Source organism: Battus philenor, unplaced genomic scaffold (assembly GCF_028537555.1).
Source record: "Battus philenor isolate CCGP_79_NKW_IND1 unplaced genomic scaffold, ilBatPhil1.0.hap1 SCAF_10, whole genome shotgun sequence".
Lineage (NCBI taxonomy): Eukaryota > Metazoa > Arthropoda > Insecta > Lepidoptera > Papilionidae > Battus > Battus philenor.
The window spans coordinates 7,496,253-7,522,287 of NW_027181662.1; the positions used below are offsets into that span (position 1 = coordinate 7,496,253).

A 26,035-nucleotide genomic window follows, 5' to 3' on the forward strand; every position below is an offset into this window, starting at 1 on the left:
ACAAATCTGAATTATTATTTTAGCGCCATCTATATAATATAGTAGATATTTCGTTTAGTGTCATTTTTATTTTGTCTAGAGAAACTTTGGCACACATGTTAGTTAAGGTTTCCTACGATAGATGGCATTAAAACAAATAAGCATCTTTACTGTGTGTTATGTGAATATGAAAAGATAGTTCTCGGGCCTATTAAGGAGCACGGCGTGCCGCTTCATAAAAATGTAATACAGGTTGTTTTTTCTTATTATTTCGCATTTTTATAAAACGAAATGTAACAATAATTTTTATTTCTCTTTTTCGTTCAAAATTTTTCCTTTATGATTAGCATGATTTGCATGACCGATGTACCCGCCCTACATCGATGACTTCAGTTCTTCTGCGGAACTTCTCATTTCTGATTCGGTTTGGTTGAGCGTTCTTAGAAGTCCCTCCGATAGCGACCTTGTCACGGATCCGTAAGTTGACACCCGCACACACATACTTCACAAAGACCTTCGGGCATTACGTATTTTGGACGAGATGTTACGGAACTTCCCGAAAGCTGTCCAACATATTTATTTTCGGAGAGTGATATCTTTCTTATAGATGAACTTACCATGCTGGACAGTTTGTTCGAGGTATATCCACATCATCGAGTACATGGAACAACTTGGATATTCGATATCAACTACGTCTAGTCCGCATTTATTTTAAGACCTAATTGTCCAGAGGCTTTACCGAGATCAAAGGACATTATACCCAGGTGTTCCATGGTGTCAGCCATTACGACCATATTATCGGCAAACCAACGTCGAGTCATATACTCTCTGTTTATATTGATATAAAAGTGCATATAACTAGAGGTAAATAAAAACAACGTATACTTTTACTATATAATATATTTACTAATGCCAAATCAATCTTAGACACACATCAAAACAGACATAAGTAATATGCACAATCTATCTTAACTAAAACCAAAAGTATATTATATTTTGTTTTCCGGAAAACAATAATAAGAAATCATTCCCGTCTATAATTAATACTTCAATGAAAATCATATAATATTATTAATATTTACAAAATTCATTTTAAGGCACTTGATTCGTGAACTGCCATTACGAAGACACAATAAGTACAAATAAAAAACAATGACAATATTGTCTGCTTGATGGCACAAAAATGTTTCAAGAAACGAATTGCACTGTAATCGTGTTGAAACAGTAATATTTATATTATTTGCAGACCGTCAAACATATTTTGTACGTTATTATTACAATTTCATCACAAATTGTTGAGTCTGATAGGTTTACAAAGTATCGAACGACTTATGGCAATGCATTTTATTCTAAATGCTATTTTTTGTACGGAAAACTATCTGTGCGTTTAATAACAGTATTTTTTTGTCAAGTAACTTTAATTTCAAAATAGTACGATTAATTGAAAATCGACATAAATTTTTCAATTAAGACATTATCTGTTATAGTTGAAACACTTTAAACAGTTAAATTTCGATAAGTATGTTATAACGAAAAAAAATTTAAATTTCCATAGATGCATTTAAACTTTAAAGAGAAAGAACACATGTTATAAATATTTTAAAGTGTAGTAACAATGCGAGTAATATTGGAAGACATAAGTATTGTATGATTTAGAAAGGAGAATGTTTAATAGTTTCTTTTTTGATAAAAGATTTTCTTGTTTAAAATTAAGGAATATTGTGTCAGTATAAACGCGTCTAACAAAATTTTGATTCAATGTTGTATTATGTTTTTTTTGTGAAGACAATGTATATGAGATAAACATATTAAGTACTTAAATTATGAAGTAAATATGGACGGAGGATGTTTACAAGAAATATGTGAAATTAAGAACATGTTTAAATCAAAGGTGATTTTATCATACTTTTTATTATTTTGATTTTATTTTTAAATTTTATAATATCAGTGAAACTAACTCAATGTTACTAAAGTTCAACTCGTAACTAATATATTTATCTAATCTAATTAATAAAATAATTTTACTCTCAATTAACGTATGTGATAATCGTTTTAATCTCAATATCAGATCTCTCTATTAAAATGTTTTATTCTCGAAGTAATATTTAGTCGAGACTAATAAAATATTAACCAAAATAACATTCCTATTGCACTAATGTTACTAATAGTTATTGAAATTTTATTGCTTCCGAAATATTAAATAATAGCTTTGTACAACACAATTAGCTATATCGAATGCCCTAGATGCGTTTTTACAATAGCTTGCGATTGTTTTCAGCAGATTTTTTTTGTCTAATGATAACTGCATAATATTTTTTTCCAAATTACAACGTTAATATATTTCCTAGTCGAAACAAAACCAACTTGTCAGTTTCAGGGACTGTTATGGAAAGCCTTGTTAATAGGCTTGATTATAATCTTCAAGTTGTTATAAACCAGAGATTCTCCAGAGAGATTGCACTAATAAAGAAACTACAGACGAATCTAAAATAAACTAGATACAGAGATTAATTACTCAAAGTGCTCCTTTAAAAATGATTATATGTATAAACATTAACATTCAGCAAAGTTAACAATAATTTAATCTCTTCTAACTTTACTTATTAATTAAGCATATAACAATTTGTATAAAGAACCCCGTGGGTGAAAAACATTGTACATTAATTAAGGCACTTAACATGCACAAAATATTCAATTCATTAATTATAAATATTAAGCACTATAGATTAAATATAAATCGCAAATAATGTAATGCTTATGTAAAAGAATTCATAATAAACTTATCAACTTTCTCCTGGTTTATGGATAGGAAGACTTTTTACATTCAATTAATTTGAATACAATTTTAATTAGAAATCTTAGTTATTCTTTGGCTTTGGGGTTGGAAAATATGACCAAAACATGTGCATGAAAGTTGATAGGATTATTAATGTAACTTAAATTAGATTACGAAAATTGAATATCAGTCCAATTGGAAAAATAAAGCAAAATATCATTATGTTTAAGGCATCCATACTTACATATTATTCTTCGCGAAATTTTTTGTTGCCTGTTGTGATGTAGTCATCAATCTTCGCAATAAATCTTTCGGAGTCATTTTCCTTTGTAACTTACCATAGAATTTGTGAAAGCTTGTAAGCGATTTGTACTTTTATTTATTTTATATACTTTAACTAAACTTTATTGTGTGAAAAATTAAAATTAATAAAGAGTTTCGGACTCCAAAATAATAATTAGAAAATTTATATTTATTGCGTATTACGAACTAATAGATTTTATCTAAAATTAAAGTATTTGATTGAACGTATAAAGAATAAATTTAATAAGCCAACTGTGCTTTAAGTAATTTCTAAAAAAACGTTTAATTTCATTCCATAAATTTATCAGTGGCATTGTTTTGAACGTATTCATCTTCAACAAGCTTGTTAGACGACGCTAAATATGAAATATTATCTAGCAATAAATATATTGCTCAAACTGAAAGTAAGAATATATTTTTAATATGTATTAATTAATAAGATCTCTTTAAACTTAAACTAAACACTTAACTAAATTTAGCGCCGTCCACGGACAACCGGGTAACCTAACAACTTCTAACAATCAACACGTTTAAGCGACAATACAATACATTACAGTAAATATAATCGATGGCGTGTGCCATTTCAAAAAAAATATAAATGTTAATAAAGTTCATCATGTTATAAACATAACAGGCATATAAATGTTAATAGTTAGACTATTAAAATACATAGTATATGTTAACGTGAAAGGCCCAACAGCTATAGCTACATGGTGATCGATGTTCCGATGAAAATGTTACGCGGCGTCTAGGGGTCCGTTGTAGGCGGGCGGCCGCGTCTTCTGTTAGTTCCTCAGCTCCGTTAGCACTCACCTAGCCGGGTTAACGAGAAGAGAGAAAACAGAATGTTAGTATCGATCGAAATGTCATGGTCCGACTACACCTCTAGCCCCAATCGCGAGTTCGAATGTCTTAACGCTTTCAGCTGTCAACGCCGGCGCGGTTCAGCGAAACAATGACGCGGTCAAATTTATTTAAAGAATATTCTGGAAGTTAACAATGATCACTAGATTGCTTTATTTACATGTGTCCAGTGTATCAAACTGTTTGGTACGAAGACCGGCGCGACATGCAGCTAACAAAAGCGATAAAACGTGATCTCGGATTGACGTGACCGGTGTACGGATTTAAAACAAATAAATATATCGATAAAAAAAAAACTTCTAGGGAGGCTATCAGGCATTCGTGCCGAGACATTTTTTACTCTGTTTTTGGCCCAGTTAATATAATTATACACGGGATAAACTTAAATCATTAGTTTACGTAGTTAATGGTTGAAAATGTTAAATAATTTAGTATGATAATGATAATCTACGATATAGGATTAAATGCCCAATAGTTCCCAAAGGAGCAATGCTTGAAACAAACGGTACATGGTTTTGATTGTGTATCAAACATTGTCCAAACAGACAAGCATAGGTAATAAATTTTATCACTTATGTATAACCATAGCACCCCAATGCAAGTATGTAAGTTATTCATAACAATGCTTAAATAATTTTATAATAATTGTACATGACAGCATTCAATTAAATGTTGTTAATAAGTCTGTGATAACGTACCAATAATGTCTTTACATATTTGCATGTTAGTGACTCATATAATATAAATACATAATTACAAATATTCTGCAAGTTGTGACAATAGCAGTTATGAAAGTGCACTTCTTAATTATTGTAAATAAAACGGGGACTTGGCCTTGTGGAGTTGCAATGTTAGTCGTGTGAGGCTACAACTGTCCAAATGACTACACGGCATCAATATTTACTGAATTAAAAAAAAGTCAATTATATCGCGACCTATACCAGCTAGTGAAAAAAAAAACTCAACACAATTTTTAATTTCAGACAATTTATTGCATGTAGATATATTTTCTGAAAATGCATTTATATTTACAAATCAACAATTTAAACAATATCTTACATTCATCTCTTATATAAACCTTTATAAAAAAATTATCAATAGCAATTTGATCTAATCCATTTCGTGTAAAAAAGCGTGATATACGTAAAGGGGCATAAGTTTGCCTGTTCAAAAATCCACAAGGACACAAGTGCATATTATCTTAATAAAATAAAAACTTTCAAATAAGAAAGCCTAATATAATTATAACTAAGGCAAAATAGAAACAACTAGCTTAACATTTTACAAATACAAAAAAACTTATTTTGACTATGAAAAAAGTTGTGATTATTATGAAAATATTAAGTCAAAGGATTAGCATTCTGTTTAATACTGGACTGATGGCACATTTCTGAAAATGCTCTCTCCCTTGACAAATACTGGATAAAATAAATTTAGGAAAGAAGGATTTCACAACCCGGTTCTAGCACCTGTGTAAATTCTATTTGGCAAAATGGAACACTGTATTATGTATTATATTTTGTAAAAGGACAAGGACATAGCCTACATCCTGAAAACACGATCCTTCTTTCCCCATATTTCTAAATGATACCCGAAAACATTACTCGAGATGTGATGACTTACTCAAAAGATGTGATAACTAATACATGTTGTGACTACTGAAAAAAATTCAGACTTCAAATAATTTGACAACAGTAAATTTTAAGAATAGATTGATTGATTGTTTCTTAAAATGTGCAAGCAGAACAAAGTATTAGATATTTAATGCATCACAACATGTTCGTTTTCTGATTTTAAAATCTATAAAAGGAAATATAAAAATCACAGTTCCAAATTATGCAGTGTCACTTCAGATCCGGCATGAAGTAGTGATGGGCATAATATCCTATTCTCAAACTAACTAATAAAATATCTAATAAGTACACAATAAAAATAAATAGAAAGGACACAAAGAGACAATAAAGCATTAGCACGCACGCATTACCGATGAATATTTTTGCTAAAAATAACTGAATTTATTTTAGGTAGCGAGAAAACATTAGGCTTGTGACATTTAAAGCCATAAATGTGCCAATTTCGTGTTCATAGGTTAAGCTTTAAATTAAATTGTAGTCGAAAAGAAAGTCAACATTAAAAAAAAACACGAAAGCTTCACATTTTTAAAAAGAGTGATATAAATATGCAAGCGTATTCATCGTAGAGATACGTGTGCGCGCGCTTTTTACCTTGAGAACAAAATGGCGGCGCGAGAGCGTTTTGGCGGGAATTAAGGCGCCGGTAAGGCAGTGCGCTGGTAAGGGTGCTCCCTCACTTGCGCGAGCCGACCCGCCCTCCGCACCACACCTAGCGGCATATGGATATTTATCATCTGCGTCTCAATAGAACATTATCTCTCGACCAACTGCGGGAAATGGTACACCCAATAATGATTTTTATAATAAAAAATAAATTTCATGTCTAACTGTATATAGAAAAATAAGCTACAAGTTAACATCATGGGTGCCCAAACTTAATCCATAAATGCTGGAAAGAAATGTAATCTCAATCATTTATAAGAATATATCTCATAAATCTTGCACTAATTCTTAATTTAATTATCACTGCCAAATATTTTCTTTGTCAATTTCATAATTTTTCTTTTTTTTTTGTTTTGGCAGCATCGCTAATATCTACTAACATATCTACGGCTATTCATGACTTATCATTAATTTATTGCTTTGGAAAAAAATAAGAAAAATAACTACTGTTAAATCAAATCTTGGGTATTTGAAATCCCGTCAAGGTACAGAAAATGGCTGATTTAGTAATTTATACTTTATATGACTTTACAATATTTCTTGGCATAAATATAACTATAAGTAAAAGAAGGCTGTTTATTTTCATAAAGCTCACTCTTTTCTGTAATATCTAAAAATCTTTTAAAGATAATAATAATAATGCTTAAACCTATGGTATGTATTATAAATATTATATTATTGCTAATAAATTACGAGTTAAAACATAAAAAAGATTTCCAAGAGTGCGGTCTCGTTTATGGTTAAATTAAAATCAAGTGTAAAAATTTCCTAACCGCCTAGAATGTTCTTGAATTATTGTTGGTTTTCATAGTAATATTAAGAAGTCAGTGTTGTTATTTTTGGATAAGAATTACGATTGGTGATAAAATCTTTGTGTGTGTTACGTTTTTAAATTTTTATTTGGTCCCTTTCGCTTGTAATCGCTATATTTGTTTTTCAACATATATTTCGTCATTCAGAGATTTAGAAGTTAATGAAAAACTTCAATTGTTATCCACATAAAATCCAATAGGAAATCTAAGGATGATGAAATTCACATGCAATATTTTTAGATGCCAAGAAATCTACACAATTTTTCAAGTCTACCAAACATTTGGATTCACTTTAACAAATGTTAATAGATTAGTTTTGTTACAAGCAAGGGTTATCACAAGAACTATATGTTAATGGGTTCTTTTAATATCCTGGACTTGATAATAAAATAAAATAAATAAGATAATAAACAATCTACATCTTTGTATATGAAACATCGGTAACTTGATAGAGTTCTATTGGCAGTTTCAATAGGATTAAACTAAAATATTTAACTAAAACAACGAAACAAACTGCCATCATCCTTATCACGAGGCAACGGTTAAATAGAATTTGTAATAAATACCTGAAAATAATTTATAAAAATTTGTATATATTAATATATAATAAAATCTGCTAAATAATAAATTATATATCTTTGTTTGTTCATAAACAAAATATACTTTGTATGAAAACTGTACAAAACTGATGAAGGTGTAAACAAAGCTCGTCTAAAATTAATAACATCGAAGGTACAAAGATTCGAGTCACTAGGCTAGATCGTACTTAAATTAATATTTCTTAAACTATGCGTATTGATCATGGCTTTTATCTGACTGAAGAAGACGTCCATCAAAATAATTTGCAGACACGTAAGAGCTTAAGGACGGTACAATTGTTGAAGAAGTCGATACGGTGAGTGTTGGTGCCTGTCGTATCTTATTGTGGTCTGATGCGAATGCGGCCATTGTCAAAAGCCAGCGAGTAGATATCTCGACGCTGTAACCCCATTAAAATGTTTTATTCACACACAGTTCAAATAAGTTCGACGCCATTTTCTATTAGTCGGTTAGTTGCTGTGTTGTAACGAATCCGATATCGTTGTTAGACCAGAGATTAAAAGAATTCAAATTTTGTATCATCTACTCGAGGAATTTAATTTTGTGAAAAAAATTCAGCAAAACAGGCAAAACAAGCTAAGCCTGAGAAAAAACATGAAAAAAACTAAAAGCATGCAACACGAAGATGAGAACATGTCATAGAAACATTGCTGTACCTTATTACTTACACATGCAGCTATTATCTACATAAAATTGTGATAAAAATCGTTGAAAAGTACCAGAATAACAATCAAAATTTATATTTTAATCTCTCTACAATACAGCAGTTAAACTTATAAGAACTTGATACGGTTTAAAATTTCAATTTTCATTGTAAAATTGATAGCATCCTTTATGCTGGTACAGTAGCGTAGTCAGAAAGCAAAATAAAATAAGAAACTTCGCTTCGTGTACAGTAAATAATAAACTATGAACATGACAATAAAATCTAATCTTAATTTTAATATATTTCGCTCAATTGTAAGCGCTTTTGGACGTCATACTTAATAAGATGCTATCAAAAGGTGTGTATAATCAACGGGCGAATAACCCACCCGTATGGTCGGCGGCAGCGTACTCGGCGGTCAACAGCGGGTTGGCCGCGGCGGTCAGGGCTGCGTAGTTAGCGTAGTCGGCGTACGGAGACGCGTAGATCAATTGATGGGCTGGCTCCCCTGGGGAGAGTAGACCGGCGGCTGCCCCGGCTCCAGTACCATTCAGAAGTCCGGCTTGAGCCCCTGGGCCGGCTGACATGCGCGGTGACAGTATCAGCGGTGCTCCCAGTGGGGCTTGAGTACGCAAAGCCACGCTTCCAACTCCAGCCACGCCACCAGTTGGTGCTAAAAGTCGCTGAGTTTCAGCTGCCGCGGCTGCTACACGCCTCCACTCCTCGTCAGCTGTGAAGTCCCCTTAAGTGCATCAGCAATGTGGGCTTTTATTGTTGGAACAAGTAACACGCTGATGTTTTTGATCACGATAACGTATGAAACGATTTCATTATGTTCAAAAATGACAACTTCCAGATTATATAATTCTAGGACAGAACAGATTTTAGATGTTTATTATACAGAACTAAAAGCAGTATTTTCAGATTTGAAGCGAAAATAAATACATATGCTTAGCTTCTTATAATGATCGAGGCCTTTAGCATCATAATTGGTAGGTGTCACTGAGAAATGAAGTCACCCACATTAATAATTAATAACCATGCATGCATGCATGCAAAACAAAATTACTTAAGATCTTTTTATTCAGGATACCAACTACACTTTAACCTAATTGATAGGTTAACACGTTTCGTTTGCAGACAGTAGGTTGCGAAATAGACCCTTAATTGCTCATCGAAAAAGAGATGAAAAACATGGGCAAAGTTGATTCAGTTAACCAGCAGATATTATTGAAAATTAATGAGGAAGAATACCCAGCAGTGGTTTTCTTATGACTGAATTGATGATGATAGTGAGATTGACACAAAAACTTTAGTTATGCTTGCCAAAAAGTTGAATTATGTTGCTGTAACATTATTAAATTTCATTATTTTCAAAATTGATATAGAAATAGATAAAAAATTATTATAGCGATACATAGAACTAGAGATATAATAACCAGATATTACATTTTGTGTTAAAAAGAAAACTGTTTCAACATTTTGAAATAAATCCCACCAGTTTCAGTTACCTTTGTAGACTGTTTCACGTTTAACAAATGACTATTGATTCTTACCCATTTCAGCATCGACACGAAGAGTAATATTCAATTTATTAATCCACAATGCCTGCTCTGTTAGTAACGAAACATTTCAATTATTTATTACGAACATTAAGAGTTAATACGAAACCTTGTCAGTATCGCAATCAATTTAAGATCATTTAGACTTCAACTAGTAAAAAACAAAAGAAATTTACATCACGTTATTTATAAATTCTTTTAAGATATAATAGGTGTATTATATTATGAGAAAGTATTTGTTATTGTCCGTACATATATTAGAACATTTTCAAATACTTGACTATAAAAACAAATTTATAAGAAGAACAATGTAAAATTCTTGTAATTTTTAAGGTTGAGAGTATATATTAAAATAGAGAGAAAATATTTTACTATTGTTTTAATAAAATAGGTGGTTAGTGACAAAACATAAAGGCGTCCATACTTATGAGGCACTGACCGTTGACAGGAACCACAGCCTTCGCGCTGGAGTCACGATATGTGCCATTTATTATGGCCAGTTCCATAAGCTGACGTTTCTTCAACTCATCCTCACCGTCCGCTTGCTGAAAATAATATTTTTTTTTCGATATTTTCAGCTTGACCAATATTAAAGCAAACCTTTTCACAGTAACTAAGCTTGGGAGCACTTTCAGAGCCCAGGTTTTTATTTATATATTATTTATTTCGCCGAGTTGAACTCCGATTTCATATTTGTTGTTTTATATGATTTTACATTTTCGATGACTGTCATTTTACGCTTGATGTCGAAAAAAACTTTTACGTCAAGCGTAAAATTATTCCTACATTCTGTTACCATCTTGGTCCTATTCTAGATATAACAGATAATAGTATTAAAAAGTGTTTTTTGTTAAAAAATTTAAAATGAAAACATAAGACAAAGAACTCACGGGAACGAGCAGGCGTTTGACTTCTTCTACAGCCCTGGCCAATTTAATCTTCGCCCTATTATCAGTGTCCTCCACTGTAAGCAGAACGTGTAGATCATCTGCTAGGTGTTCCCAGTTGGGCTTGCCCCTATTTGCATCCTCCTGGAATTACATCAAGAAAATTAGTAGTCAATAAAGTCGTCCACACAGACAATCATTCCCCGTAAAGGAATAACTGGACTAACTTAATCGAAGCACATGGTCCAAGAATGTGATAGAAGAAATATCAAAATAAACAATACAATTTGCAACCGTAAATAATATACTATATTAAGATATTTCATAGTCAATGCATCTCCTACTTGCCGTCGAAAATTGATATGCATATCACTTACCTTTTTATTCCTAAAAGCTACTCAAAAGTAAGAATTACTTTAGTAGAATGAAAAATGTTCTTACTTTGGAAAATCCATTGTGGTTGCATGAAAAGTTAAACGTTATTTATACCATAATTTACAATATTTATTAAAGATTACAAAATTTGTTTTCCATGTTTAAAGACGGGAACAAAGAACGTTATCAACAAAGTTTACCTTTTTCTTATCTCTCATGGATCCTTTTCCTCTGACCATGATTTTGCATCCCGTTTCTTGTTCTAACTGCTTCGCAGTCATACCTCTTGGGCCTAAAATCCTTCCGACGAAGTTGAACTGTTAAAATAAAATGTTTTTTTATTAATATTGACATTATTTAGTCGGACTATTTCGAACTGAATTCATTTTTAGATTCCGCTTCCATTAGTAAACACTGAATATTTTGTAATGATATAATTTAATGCAAAAAATATATCAAAATTAAGTTGTAACGATAAAAAAGAGAAAGCTTAAATTATCTGGTGTCATTAATAATTTTTAATTAAAATAGATATTTTACATTAAAATTAACATACAAATAGGGTTATTGAACTAATTATTACAGATTTACAATATACGCAGTTTAGTGTAGAAACGAAATCAGTTCTCACTAGGAAACGTTGTATAATTTCTCTTAAATCAACATAAAAACAGAAATTTGTTAGTCAAAGCAAAAAACACAAAGTAATCCGCCAACAATCGCAAACTATATAGATCCTTTCTTTCATTCGCACCCCAGGTCTCTCATTACGTCTTACATTATTTTCCTGATTTATTCCAGACAATCTTATACGGATGATAGATAAAAGATATAAAAGCTTTAAAAAGTGAAGGCCCACTTTTTATAAATTAATGTATGGTAAACCCTATTTATAAAAATAATTGTTTCGGAAAAAATAAATAACGTCATGATGAGAAAAAAGAGTTTTCGAAATTTCGATTAAAATATATTACAATTAATTATCTTTTAATATTTGTTCCTCAGACTTTGTACTGACAATAATTATTGGCCTGTCACACAAATATATCTTTCACTTTATACAAAGAGTTTTGGAAATAGATGTAAATGCTGTAAAGCTTTTTACTGACAAGTGAGCTATTTATTCATCCCTTTCAAGCTTTTAGACCTATAACCACCCGATCGGCCAATAGATAATAGTTGAAGATAGCGTTCTACATTTAAATTACGATTGACTATGACTAAAGTCCTGATTACAAATGAACTAAATCTAAAGCCATTAAGACGCACGGGATTAATTACTCGCAACGGTTCGCATATACCGTATTTCCTGTACGTATTAACGCACGAACGTGTAGTACATTTGACACAACCTCAATTCTAATGCTTCAAAGCGTCGGTCAGCTCGGTGTAGACGAACCGTGGACGGGAATCGTTCTGACGTCCCCGCGCCAAGAAATGGACCAGTTGGCTCGATGCCAAAAACACGTTTAGTAGCTAGTATTTTCCAAAGTCGCATTACACGGTATAGCATAGTTATTTCAAATACTTTTTAGTACACAGAATTGTTGCGGATTATTTGTCACGCTTGACACGCTAAATTGTTCTACGTGACAGCGTACAAATTAACTGAAGATGAAGAACCTCAGACAGTTTCAAACAATGTCATGATTACGATAAATTATTACCTGGCCTTGTGTTTTGTACTACAAAATTCTTTTTTAGGCCTAGATGAGCATCAGATATGGATATATATACCTTCGAGATACATTCGTTATTACACGTCATAATCCAGCGACCATGATTATACATTACAAAAATTTACAAGTAGAACAAAAGAGCTTTGTATCGGTTATGCCATACACAATTTGTAAAGTCATCGTATTATTTGAAATATTCTCAAGAAATTTGTTTATTAAAATATAAAAATGTAGGTAAGTCGAAAAACGTAATGCGGTAAAATTATAATTTTTTTTATTATTATTTTAATTAAAATTTTTCTAAAAATCATATTAATATTATTTTGATATTATTGTCAGTACGATTTTTTCTTGAAACAAATGTTAATTATCCGTAAGTAAAAAAAGATGTGTTCGTATTTATAGAGAGGTCTATAAATTAAATTGTTCAATAAATGACTCGAGTTTGTACGTCAAACCTTATACATGGCCTTTGCTTGTCAATAATAACACCTACTTTATCCGAACGAAGTGTGAAACAAAGCTCAGCCGGACGCGGTGCTATTTGAAACAGTGTCGCATCGTGCGACTTGGCCTTTTGCCCATTTCACCGACTTCTTTTCCGATTGCTAATATTTTCATTACAAAAGGGATTTTCGTTTTTCCTGTCGTAAAAATACGTTGAAACATTGTACCGAATTTCAAATTTACACATCCCATTCTTAAATGTATACGTCTGGTTGAAACGAGCGGCATCTTTGTGACGGGTGATGCGAGGAAAAAAATATTCATGTTATTTGACTTAAGTTTATTTATTATTCACATTACGTCATTACATGCTGTTTTAAAATACTATAAGTATAATAAATAGGTTAATAATGATATACAAGTGACAGGGCAAAGATGAAAGTTATTGTCAGTAATCAAATTTTAAAAGTGTAGACGATATTACTTTGGTATTATTAGAAGGGCGCTTCATTAACGAGTAATTGATTTAGAAACTGACTCTTTCAGAATAAAAACTATTTTTAAATATAAAATAGTTGTATCTTCTATCCAGTTAATGTGTTTTCCGGTTGACCATTTTTCTTAATTTTGGAAATGTCACAAAGATAGACTATTAAAACACTCATGCCGTTTTGTCCCGATTAATCAATGTCGAAAACATCGCATCTAAATTTATAAGCCATGTATTTTTGTTCGATATTTGTTGAAATCTAGTTTCCGACTCGTTTTGTTTATTCGAACTAACGTAGAGGCGTCTGTTTATTTTGTATATCATATCTACAAATATTTATGTTAGCGAATGCAAAATTTTAATATTAAATAAAATAATTTGTCGCTGCCTATTTAAATTTTATTGATTCTGTTCGCCGGGCCTTCAACGTCATACTTATTGAATGTCTTGTAAGAAGAATTACGTCATCGGATGTTATGGCGTTGAAGATCTATTGCATCATGTACTAAATATTACTAATATTAATAACAGCCAATAAAACAATACTAATTTTCAATAAAGCATAATAACTTTAAAATAAACGTTAACCGTCGTCAACTTTTTAATTTGAATGAAAAATTAATTGTCAAATAACTGAAACACGATTGTCAAATAAAAGAAACAAAAGACTAGCGGCATGTTTTATTATTGACACTCTATTTAAATTAAGTTACCTCTACTATATCTTTATAAAAACGAGTTAATAAAGTTATTGAATAATGATTAAACAATTAATAAGACGAACATAAACAATAATTTATTCCTTTAAACGTATATAGCGCAACTAATCAGTAAACATCAATTGCTTTCCGTCGATCCGGGACATCTACCGGTTCTTATTGATGTTTAAACATTGTAATGCACTAAGAATTTTAATTAAGATATTTAAAAATATTTTTATTTTACTGTTCATTGTAGATTCTTCACATAAATTTCAATAAGTATAGACTAAATTATATTTAAAATTACTCACCTTTGAAAATTTAATCGATTTACTTTAATATTGCCTAACTATATTAAAACAAAAATTAGTTACATAATTCAGAGTTGCCAGGGTCTACTTAAAAAATATTAATTCGTGTAATAATTAAAATACAACCTCTATGCCTAAGAGTCATTTTCCAATATATCTCCAAGCCATGCAAACCATCAGTGTGATATTTATTTAATCTGTACTAACGTCTCATTAGTGATTCATTAAAAAAAAGAAAAATGACGTCAAATTAAATGTCTTTGACGCAAGGGATTTCTTTAATATCTGTCATCTAATGTATTTTTAATTATACAGTTTTGAAAAAGTTTTTTAAAAGAATGACGTGGATGAGAAAATTTTCATATTAAATATTTACATGAGTCTTCGTTGACCAATTCGTTTTAATACGTAATTGACACGGTCTTTCATTAATAACATTGGCAGCCTTAGTAGTAAGAACATTCTCAATCGTCCAAATCAGGTCAGACCCTATTTTAATTTATCAGTTGTCTATACATAGGTATATTAAATTTGTGTTACGAACTTGATAATGATTTTGATATTAAAGCACTTATGCATGATAAATTGAAAACGTTTTAATTCCTCTAGCAGTCTTTTTCCTAATCAAGATGCTCTGGAGCTTTGTAGGTGTATACAAATTTATTTAATATATATAACAACTATATTTTGAAATATTTCTCAAGTATCGACGATTCTAATTTTGTTTAATATTGATTTATCGTAACTATTTTTTTATAATATATTGGGCAAACACATAAATGTGCTAACGGACTTATAAAGACATATTTTTCAATACCAATTTTTTTTTGGTACTTTTATTTCCTTACGTCTTCATGAATATTTTGCAACTGGGTTCCAATTTATAAAAAGGCGCTGTTAAATGAGACAGAGACACAAATTATGTCAGTTAGCTGCTAACTTACTTTACCATTGATGAATGTTTTCATACCAAATAGAAGATATTAATATCAATGTTAAGATTATTTGTAAAATAAATATTTATAAGTATGCATTATTTACGAATTTAAATGTCGAACAGTTACATGTTTAACAACGCCAACCGTTTGTGACACGGTAATTGATTTTACAGTTTAATGTATGACCAATCAGTACCGCCTACGTGAGGTGTCTTTGCAAAGTATAACTGCGATGAATGGAAGGACAAACAGACCATTAAAAATATGTGTTCGAACTGTATTCTTATTCGATAAACAATTCTATTCCTCCCACTGTGATACTGAATGTTGACTAGAGATGAATGGATTTGTTGTAAGAATAATAAATATTAATACAAAAATATCCCAGGTGTGTAAACTAATAAAATTGTATAGCATTATTTTAACCTTTGTCAATGTCACTCAGGAACAGTATGACATCATATTAACCACTGCTGTGTACATATACTGTTCAATATCTAAATTTGTTTAATAATGAAACGGTTAATGGTAATAAGGCAATCATCTATATTATATTTGTGTACAAATTTTGTGATCCGCGATAAAATTAAAGCGATTGTCATTTGTTTTATATAAATAATATCAGGAACAATTAAGCGTATCAATTTTTATAATATTATTAATCACTCTCACTGCTGGGTTAAAAATATCAGTAAATAAGATCACAAAACCTCGAGTGTGTGGGCTGTTTAAACCAATGGGCATTTGGCATCTAAAATGGGTTGCTGACCTCTCTTGTTTCAGCCCATAGACGCCCTATACAAGGCATAGGTCTCCCCTAAATATAGATAGCTATAGAAGAATCCCAGGAATCGAACCCGCGACCTACGATCTCAGTCCTTTACCTCTGGATTACCACTGTCAGCCCTCTAATGTTTAATAATTATTCTTTGGTTGGACTGATTGATGCTACCTCCTTTAAGCATCTATTGTAGTGACTTACCGTTACATATCTAGTGTGATGACTTATCCATAAATATCGGTCTTATTATAGAATAATAAAAAGACATGACTATCAGACCCAATTTTTTTAAAATGTAACTGGTTAGTAAATGTAATACACCAAATTTATTGCTTTTATCTTCGGTAAAAAAATTTCACTCCAACAAGTGAAGGTCTCCGATGTACCACAGTCATAAACATCTACATTATGAGACGTAATTTCTCAACAATCTATGGATTCACCGTGCGGTTATCGGACCCATCGCACTGTAGGGAAATGGGCCAAGTATAGGGCTGATAAATCACTTAGCATGTTAAAGGAGGCCTCCTTGCAATTCTTTGACATTCACCTTCAGCGTTCAGATTCCTGTCAATATATCTACTAATTTTAAACGATCCTACCAATACAGCCTTGAAAGTCTATTCCGGAAATAAGCAGATTAATATTGCTGTTATATTTCTGGCTCCTACTTTCATCGCATACAAAATGGTATTCAGTATTTATAAATAGAATTACATGATTCTTAAGTAATATATAAAAGAAGTGCTGAGCTAACGAATGGTTTGCTGTACAAAGCTAATAGAAATTATATTTACCCACTAACCAAATTGCATGCCAATTACATTGGCAGGTCACAAGTTACTCTGCATATTAGCGGAACTGGGGCCGCTCCGAAACCCGGATACATTAGTTACATGCCGTGACATTAGCCTATAATGTGCAGCATTACCTTTCATGTTCAAACGAAATGTGCAATTTCTATGACGTTAATAAGCGTATAGTTTCGTAGGCCTAATTGTTAAGTATGAAATGCTACGTTATTCCATTGTCATACTTTAGTAATAACATTAATTTGGTTCACGATGATACATTAACTTTTATTTAAATAGTTTAAATTTATTATCAATTTAGCATTACGTATTTTTTCTATGGAAAATCAAGAGAAGCGTTCACATTTTATCTACAACGACAGTATAATAAAAACTAGTATGTCATGGCCTTCTGCAAGATTATAATTTTTTACATCAATTAACAGTGAAAGAACAGTTCAAAATAAATTTACTGTAACAACTAAAGAGAATGATTAAGGTAACACCTATTCAATTGTAACGTGTTAATATTTACAAAGAATATCATTAAGATAACACTAATTAAACCGTTTTACAGATAATAAAAGTTATTCTACTATATTACTTACAACGTAAGCAAAAAGTTTTTATTTATTCTGAAGTCAAAAAATTAAATTAACGATTTTAAAAGTATAAATGATATGCAAGTATAAGCGTATATTATCAAAGTAATATATAAATTAGTGTAGGAACATATTAATGACCTAAATTTACAAGAAAAATCAACATTTGCGAATACACAATACACTATGAAAGGCCTCCTCAGTGTCAGAGCAAATGACATGACTTACTCAAGTAACAAAAGTATAACGGAATTATGTTAGTTCATGGAATATTCTTTGAAAAAATTTCTTAACAATTTTTGTTGTGCAATTTTCATATATGAATTTTCCACGGTTATTTTATGTACACACAATGAAAACGTAGACTTAGATGTAAATTTACTGACTACATAATAATCAGTATTTTATTTTAAAATATATTTTATGAGATTTTAGTTGCGTTTAAATGATAAAAATAAGCTTATAATAATGAAAAATAAATTTTGGTACTATACCCAAAATATGTTTACCTTTGTTTTTGATTCATAATATAAAAATGAAAACTAATAGTTTTTAAATACGAAATAGTTTAACATAAAAACTCCTTTACCAATTATCGCGAAAATTGAAGACTACATGCTTTTTTCACGGAGAAGTCTTGTAAATTATCTTCAATGCTGTAATTCACTACCACGTGTAGCATCAATCTATTAACTCCTGTACCGTTCAACCACTCACCGTGAAACTTGATATGTGAAAATTTAACAATTATGAATGTGCATAACAAAAAAAATGGGTATATATCAATGAAAAACAAAATGGAAAATTTTATTAGTTTTTTTCTTCTTTTCTCAGTCGTTAGACGCCAATTTCAAGACATAAGCCACCCTAAAAGATGACATATGCGTTAAAATGAAAAAGTTGGTGAACATAATTTGGAGTATCAACTGACAAGGTAATTAGGCATATATACAAAAGACCATTCAGAAAGCCTGTTCTTATCATTCCATTCATCTTTGCCTCTTGTCTTTGTCAGATATTTTTTTGATATCATCTGCATATGAACTGGTTATACATCAAGGGGTTCATCGTACCAAAAACGATTTGATTGTTTAGAGATTCACTTTAAAAGCTTCTTTGTTTTTTCAGCTATTCTCGACTTTACGAGAGCATATGCGATGCACTTACTCACTGTGTTTTGATATCTCAAAGCGGTTCGACTGAAAGTTATAAATGCTTGGGCAAAATTATACGAAAGCAGATCGAAAAGATAACAGTAGCATCTGAATATGCTTTCAAAAATACGCCTCTATATTTATACGTTAAATATTTTGCTACTAGCTACTAACACTAACCTTTATGATATATAAACGATATACAAAGTCGCTAAATCTTTCATTAGGCAAAAAGTTTAAACTTATCACTTGTTGTTGTAATTTTACGTTCTTGTGTGTTTATCGTACTTGTGACAGATTATAGAAGATTTTTGATTGACATTTCATTCTTTTTTCTTGTTGCATACTGTCACTGCTGCCCAAATGCCACTTGCAGATTCTTCGGGTATGAATTGGCAAAGCACGGCTCGCTTAAAACCTCTTTTAAAGTAGCGAAGTTTTAGGAGTCCCGACAGAGCGGGCTCCTCGGCTTTGGTCGGTATATGCTACTATTTAACCGAATTATATATTTATTATTTCTTAGCTCTCATATGTATGCAACCTTCTGCATCGCGAACTTATCGGTACTCGCCTCGGAATTCTTTGCTGACATTTACGCAGTAAAGGGATTATTTCAATCAAATTTCAAGTATCTGATGCTTATGGTTCTAAAATATCGTTATGATTCAGTATATAGGTTCAAATTCTTCATATGTTGTTGGTTTTCGAAAGCGTGAAGGTAATCTCGGAAAGCTGTGTATTTCTACCTTATTATATCTTTAACCTCGATATTGCTTGCTATATAGTAAGGGTAAAGGATAAATACGATTCCCCGTTCTTCGCTAGAGTATCTATAACCTTATCTACAGTTTTACAATAAACGGTGAGGTGAACTATCGACCGCTATTGATTACCGATCATTACCGCCGTCAGATAGGTGGAGCAAGGCGGGTATTACGAATCCCATAATGCAATTGATTGATGGATTAATTCTAGGATAATTGTCGTTCTGCAAATGGTCACGACGTTCTATTCCGATTTTAGCCGCAGGGCATAATGTTATGACGACAGAAGTAAGACCGAATATACACAATGCTCGATGTAACATCCGCTAGTTTAATACAAAGTAAATTTAACAGTAAATACCATAGTCGTTTTTGTGAAGAAAAACAAACGCATATTTATAAACTAACTGGTCTGATTCATTTATAGTATGAAAGATCTGTGTTAAAGAATTGTTGAATATGAAAGAAAATTTTCGCCTTTTTTTCGTCTGTACCACTGTTGATTGTACGACATACGTAACTACGTATTTTAAAAATATAATAATTTAACTAAACAGTTAAAACTATACACACGAGAGAGCATTTTTATATAAATTATAAATAAATGTCGAAATTGGTCAATAACATATATATTTTCATACAAACTAATTAACTAATTATTAAAATTACTAATTAACTAAAACATTTATATAAATTAAAGTAACTATAAAGGAAACCGCGTAGAGTTTACAAATAAATAAAAGCAACGTTTTCTTTTCTCATCAAAATTATTTTTCAGTGGCTTTATATTAGAGTAACGAAAGTTTACATTTAAAGGATATTTATCTTTTAGTAGTAAGCATAAACCCTTAAGAACATGACGGAGGATCGTATGATGGAATGATTTGTAGGAAATCGTAATGACTTCATACGCCAACAATAACTTATTTCACGGCAACGTCGCTTTGTTGTGTAAGATAAATCAATTGTGTTTTAATGATCTGTCCAGCTGCGCTCGAAACTAATCGGAAATATCTGTTTATGCTATCAATATGCATGTTTGTGTACCTTATGGATTTAGGTAAGGGTTATAAACGATTGTTCTATTATTAATCAAAGAAATAGGTCACTATTTGATATATACATCGTTACCTCGGATACTATTAATTTTCTAAACAAGGGACTACTGCACTTTACAAAAATAAAATCGTTTGATTTGATATTTAAAACACAATATATATTTTTTTAATTTTAATTAGTATTTTCCAACTTCAGTCTTCAGTAATATGTCAATATATTCAAGATTAATCTACAAGATAGATTAAGAAATGAGGAGATTTGTAGACGAACAAAAGTAAACGACATAGTCCAGATTGGCAAAGTTGTAGTGGCAGTGAAAAGACCAGAATGCGCGCAGAACAGATTGCTGTTGGTGTCTTAACACATTGTATGCGGGCGCTTCGCGCCGCGGGAATATGCGTGGAGCGGGCATTTTTCGCAAGATTCGACAATCAGGTAAATTGCAATAATTACGAAAATACTCATTTGATTTATATGTTTTTTTTTGTATTACCTAGAAATGTATTCTTTATAGTTTTGTGGACATAAATTTCACTTTCGACATAGATTTTACAGATACATATTCACAAGCGACCCGCATTCTACCGCCAGTCTATGAAAAACATATTTATTTGTGATTCGCTCTCTCGTACTAGTCGAGCAATAACGACTTAACATGCGATCCGACTACAATGTGTTAAGATTCTGGGGTGACCACCATCGACTGGCAAGCGCACTGTAGGTTGTCTTTTCACAAGTTGGACAAATAACTTTGTTAGGGCCGTCATAAAACGCTTATTTTAAGCCGCTTTTAACCGGTCTTATTAGAAATCTATGGTAGAGGCTTATGTCTTTTGGGCTATAATTGGTCATCTTTTACATAAACAGCGTTTAAATGTTAGTGTTAAAACAGAGATTTTTTTAAATAATATGTTCAATGTCTCTTTATAATTTCTAAGACTCGCGACCACGCCAGATCTAGCTCACAGCGATTCTTGACCCGTGACCCATCGCTTGGCTGAGCAAAGCCATTTGTTCAATCTTCCCATCGCTAGGCGGCCAGCATTTACCACTGACACGGTGAAATTACATACAAATCTAATAAAACTTTTTGTTCGAATTTAAATTATATTTAAAATTAATGTACTTTTATTTTTTGTTCATATTTAGACACTATACACATTACATAACTATGCATCACATAAAAAGTTTGACAAACAAGTAAAAATAGACTGTTATTTTTACTTCACTTCTGAAAAGTATGACAATACTGGATTTCTTTTTTACTGGTTTAGTTTAATTCTATTTTCCAGTTAATTTCTATTTTCCTTATATGAACGTCCATATCGTTTTCAGAAAGACAGAAATTGTATAGATTAATAATTTTCGTGAGCAAATTAATACATGAACTATCTCAATATGGAAAACTGCCATGTTGTATTTGTATGAATTTTAAAATCTACAAATTTAGTTTTTGTACCATAAGCAGATAAGTCTTGTCAGTCATGTTTCTAATTTTGTTCGTAATATTCAACGATAAAATTTATTGATCACATGTGAAACGATTCCTTGTTTAGTCAAGTCACCTATTGGTCGTGATCTATGACCCAACGGTTGTAAGACCACGACCAATCTAATCAACCTCATTAGGTACAGCGTACAGAGCAACTGTAGGCACCTAGTTATCACTCTCCGGACAAATATGTAGCCAGGTGACAAAACGTGACACGTTTGACAAATATAGACGTGGTTTAGTGAAAGTCACATAATTAAACCACCTATTTCGTGTGTAGAAACTTGTCAATGCTGATTAGGGACAAACAACTCGATAAGATTGAGGAACTCGTGAGTGAACAGTTCCGTGATTATTTCCTTGAATTCGTCGAAGTCTGTGTTGTTGGAAGGCAAAGTTTCTTTTTAACTGTGACGGTTTTATTTATACTACAAGAAAAATATGGCAAGAATTTTAGTATCAAGTTTTAATATCTGATGCTGTACAGATCTGTTCACTAATTTTCATATTAATTAGTTAATATTCACACACAAGAAGTTAACAATAGTTTTAAATTTTCTAAAACCGTAACTGTCATCTAAGGGGTGTCATTATTGCTCACACACGAGTCACGGCCACAGACACAAAATAAACTTGAGGGACTCATATACTCTTTACTATCTGTACTTTTTCCCTCTAAATATTTCTTATGTAATATGAACTATATGTTTTTGTTTTTGTTAAACAGTATTTTTATTGATTAAAATTAAATTGATTACTTCCGGTGCTCATAATACGAGTTAATTCTTGTCATGGGCACATGCGGTTATTTTTTATTTCATCAGTCAATTGTATTCATAAATAATATACTTTGTACACATATTAAACAAAGATAGAACAGATTTAAACCGATAAGGGTAAAATTAAACTTTATTTAATTTAACATATAGAGTAGACAAGTAGGTAAATTTACATATATACTATATTAAAGTGAAGCGTCCAAAAATTTTCATCTAAATTCCATGAATAACATGTTATTATTTACCCAAGAATATGAAATATAGAAATGGTACCTCGAATTCTATGTTCACAGTCTACAATGGTGTATAAACAAATTGTCTAACACCTGTACAATAATGATGTTGAAATTATTCGAGAACATTGCAAAAATAGTACAATATGATTCACGATCCGCCATTTTGTCCGGAAATTTGCTTGGCAAGAAATATATGTAACGGAAATTAGCAGGTCTCCCACACAGGAACTTTATAGCTCAAATGATAGTTTAAAACACCGATATCGTGCTCTGAGAAAACTTTATTAAAATCTCACAAAGTAACGATGTCCGCGTTAAACAAGGACCGCCCACGCCTCGCCTAGTTACGCAGTCATAAATGCTACTGTAATCATCCGTGTTTAAACTCTGGATTATTTTTTACACGATATTTTTTTAGGCTACGCATAATTTACAATCCGAAATATAAATTTTAAGTTGAGTTTGCTTTGAGTTTAGCAACAAAACTTACTTTTACAGCACTTTTAAAATGATATAATTCAAATTATCTTAAGAATACATTCGTCAGATTTTGCGTACGGTTTTTTTCTGCGATTTATAATCTATGCTATTTTTGGTCAAATTTTTTTGTGCGGTTTATAAAAATTTTCTATGAAACTGGGATGTGATTGACGACATCGGCGTTAAAAAATATAGTTTGGATATGGTATATTGCTATTATAACATATAAGCGTCTTGTGAAAAAACAGCCGTCACAAAAAAGTCAACTCTAAACGAGTGCGTAGTATCTTCTAGTGACGAAATAAATTTTGAACTAATTTGCTACAAGAAAACTTGCGTATTTTTTAACTACAAGGGATAATGTTTGTACGTTTTAGTAAATACTAATTATTTCGTAAAGTTTTGACTTATTTGGTACGTGTGACTTCTTAAGCAGTCCATATTTATTGAAAAAAAATAGGTTTGATTGTATTTTGGAAAATATCTGCAAGAAGTTTTGTAACAAAACGCATAAAGTTAATGTTTCGATGTAAACATCGTTGCTAGTCATAACACAAAAGCGTTTTCCGCTGTACTAGTTTAAATTGTTTTATATTTGAATCATTCGCGAGCTTTTACTGATGTTTGCACTTGCGAATGATGGAGCGCACACTGCTAGCTAACGCCAAACGCTTACGAGATTGTTTCGACGGGCCATTAAATAAATTTATTGTTTGGGTTAGCCAATTTAATTTTAAAATCGTATGTTTTATTTGTTTTGCAAATATGTTAAAAAATATGTTAAGGTACGAAGAATATCTATTAAGAAATTAACATTTATTAATTACTTTATATTAAAAACATTTTTAATACGTTGCCATAAAGTGAATTTTAAGAGCCTACAATATAAAATATGTTCAATATACTAGACTTATTCATGTTTGTGTATAATAATAGGTCCTATATTTCAAAAAAATAACCGTTATACCTAGTACACAAGTATTAAACATTTGGCCTTGTTGAATAATATATCTATCATTTTATATTAATTTCAATAGAGAGGTATTTTGGACGAAAAGATGTTTCGAAGAGATTTTAAATTTTCATTTGCTGTGCCTATTAAAAAGGCACAAGCTAGCCTTACCTACTTTAATTTTTACACAAGTCTTTGTTTAAGGAATCTGTTACATTGAATAATAGAATTACGTCAAACAAAAATTCAAAACCGTTACTAGCTACTAATAGCATAATAGATCATAGATTATATTAGAATTACCGAAGTCCAAACAAAATGCTGTCGTATCCATATGCCGTAATTTATTTAATTAAAACAATAAATCGCACAACAAGCTTTCTCATTTTCTATGTATATATATTTTAAAATATATTCAGATATAGGTATATGCAAAGAATACTGAATTAAGGCAAAATCAAATACAATTATTGTATTTTAATTTTAATCACTTTCACATACTTTTTTAGAAAGTAATACATAAAAAATAATATCCATCTTTTGAACATATCGATATTAATTCGATATAAATGGAAAACAGTTACCTACGGACAGCCTAATGATGTTGACCAAAAACATTTAACAGCGAAAAGTTCTTTTATAGATAGTTGAAATAAGTACTAATTTTAAAAGGCAAGTTAAAGGTTTCACGTTAGACAAACACATGACGGCTCATATTAAAAAATTCTACTACCGCAAAAAGTAAACGCAAATAAATAATTCAATGTGAAAATTGCAATTATAAAAATACCATTTTTCTGTCAAATTAATTTAAATTTCCTTTAAAAGTTTTTTTTAGTGTCGTGAATGTATGTAAATATTTAGGTGTATGTAACGTAGCATAGACAAAACCATAAACAAAAAAATAATATATTGATTCGTATTTATAGGTAAATATTAACAATTCATTTCCATGCAGGTAACAATAATTACCATCGACAAGTACCTTTGTTTTTGTTAATGCATCTACTTGTACAGATATATAATTTGCATTATTCTTTGTAAGTTTCCACAAACTACGCATTAAAAAATTGTATTAAACCATCGCAAATTTCAACATATTGCATCTCTATTACTACAAGTTGCACGCAACTAGGAAAACCTGTGGGGCGAGTCCAAGATCATGATTGTAACTCTCTATCAACGATACCACTATGATTGCACCTGATTGCTTCCCTGTGCGTTTGATACATACATTGCGGTAAACGCTCATTGCGAATACGGAATCAGACATCATCT

The 26,035-nt window shown here is 31.1% G+C and overlaps 1 protein-coding gene across 5 annotated transcripts in view; it reads right to left on the reverse strand.

Moving 5' to 3' along the window:
* Window positions 1-1,985: 1,985 nt before the first annotated feature.
* The window catches only part of how (protein held out wings), an 84,239-nt gene continuing 60,189 nt past the window's right edge, over window positions 1,986-26,035 (reverse strand). The window contains exons 3-8 of one of the 5 annotated variants that reach the window (XM_068771293.1): window positions 11,302-11,418; window positions 10,730-10,870; window positions 10,264-10,384; window positions 8,666-9,007; window positions 6,148-6,265; window positions 1,986-3,871 (exon numbers count right to left, since the gene is read on the reverse strand). In XM_068771293.1, coding sequence (XP_068627394.1) covers window positions 6,189-6,265; window positions 8,666-9,007; window positions 10,264-10,384; window positions 10,730-10,870; window positions 11,302-11,418 — 798 coding nt within the window. In that variant the 3' untranslated portion in view covers window positions 1,986-3,871; window positions 6,148-6,188. Of the gene's footprint in view, window positions 3,872-3,893; window positions 8,011-8,665; window positions 9,020-10,263; window positions 10,385-10,729; window positions 10,871-11,301; window positions 11,419-26,035 lie in introns of those variants that run through there. The other 4 variants (XM_068771311.1, XM_068771299.1, XM_068771283.1 and 1 more) reach the window with 4 other exon arrangements.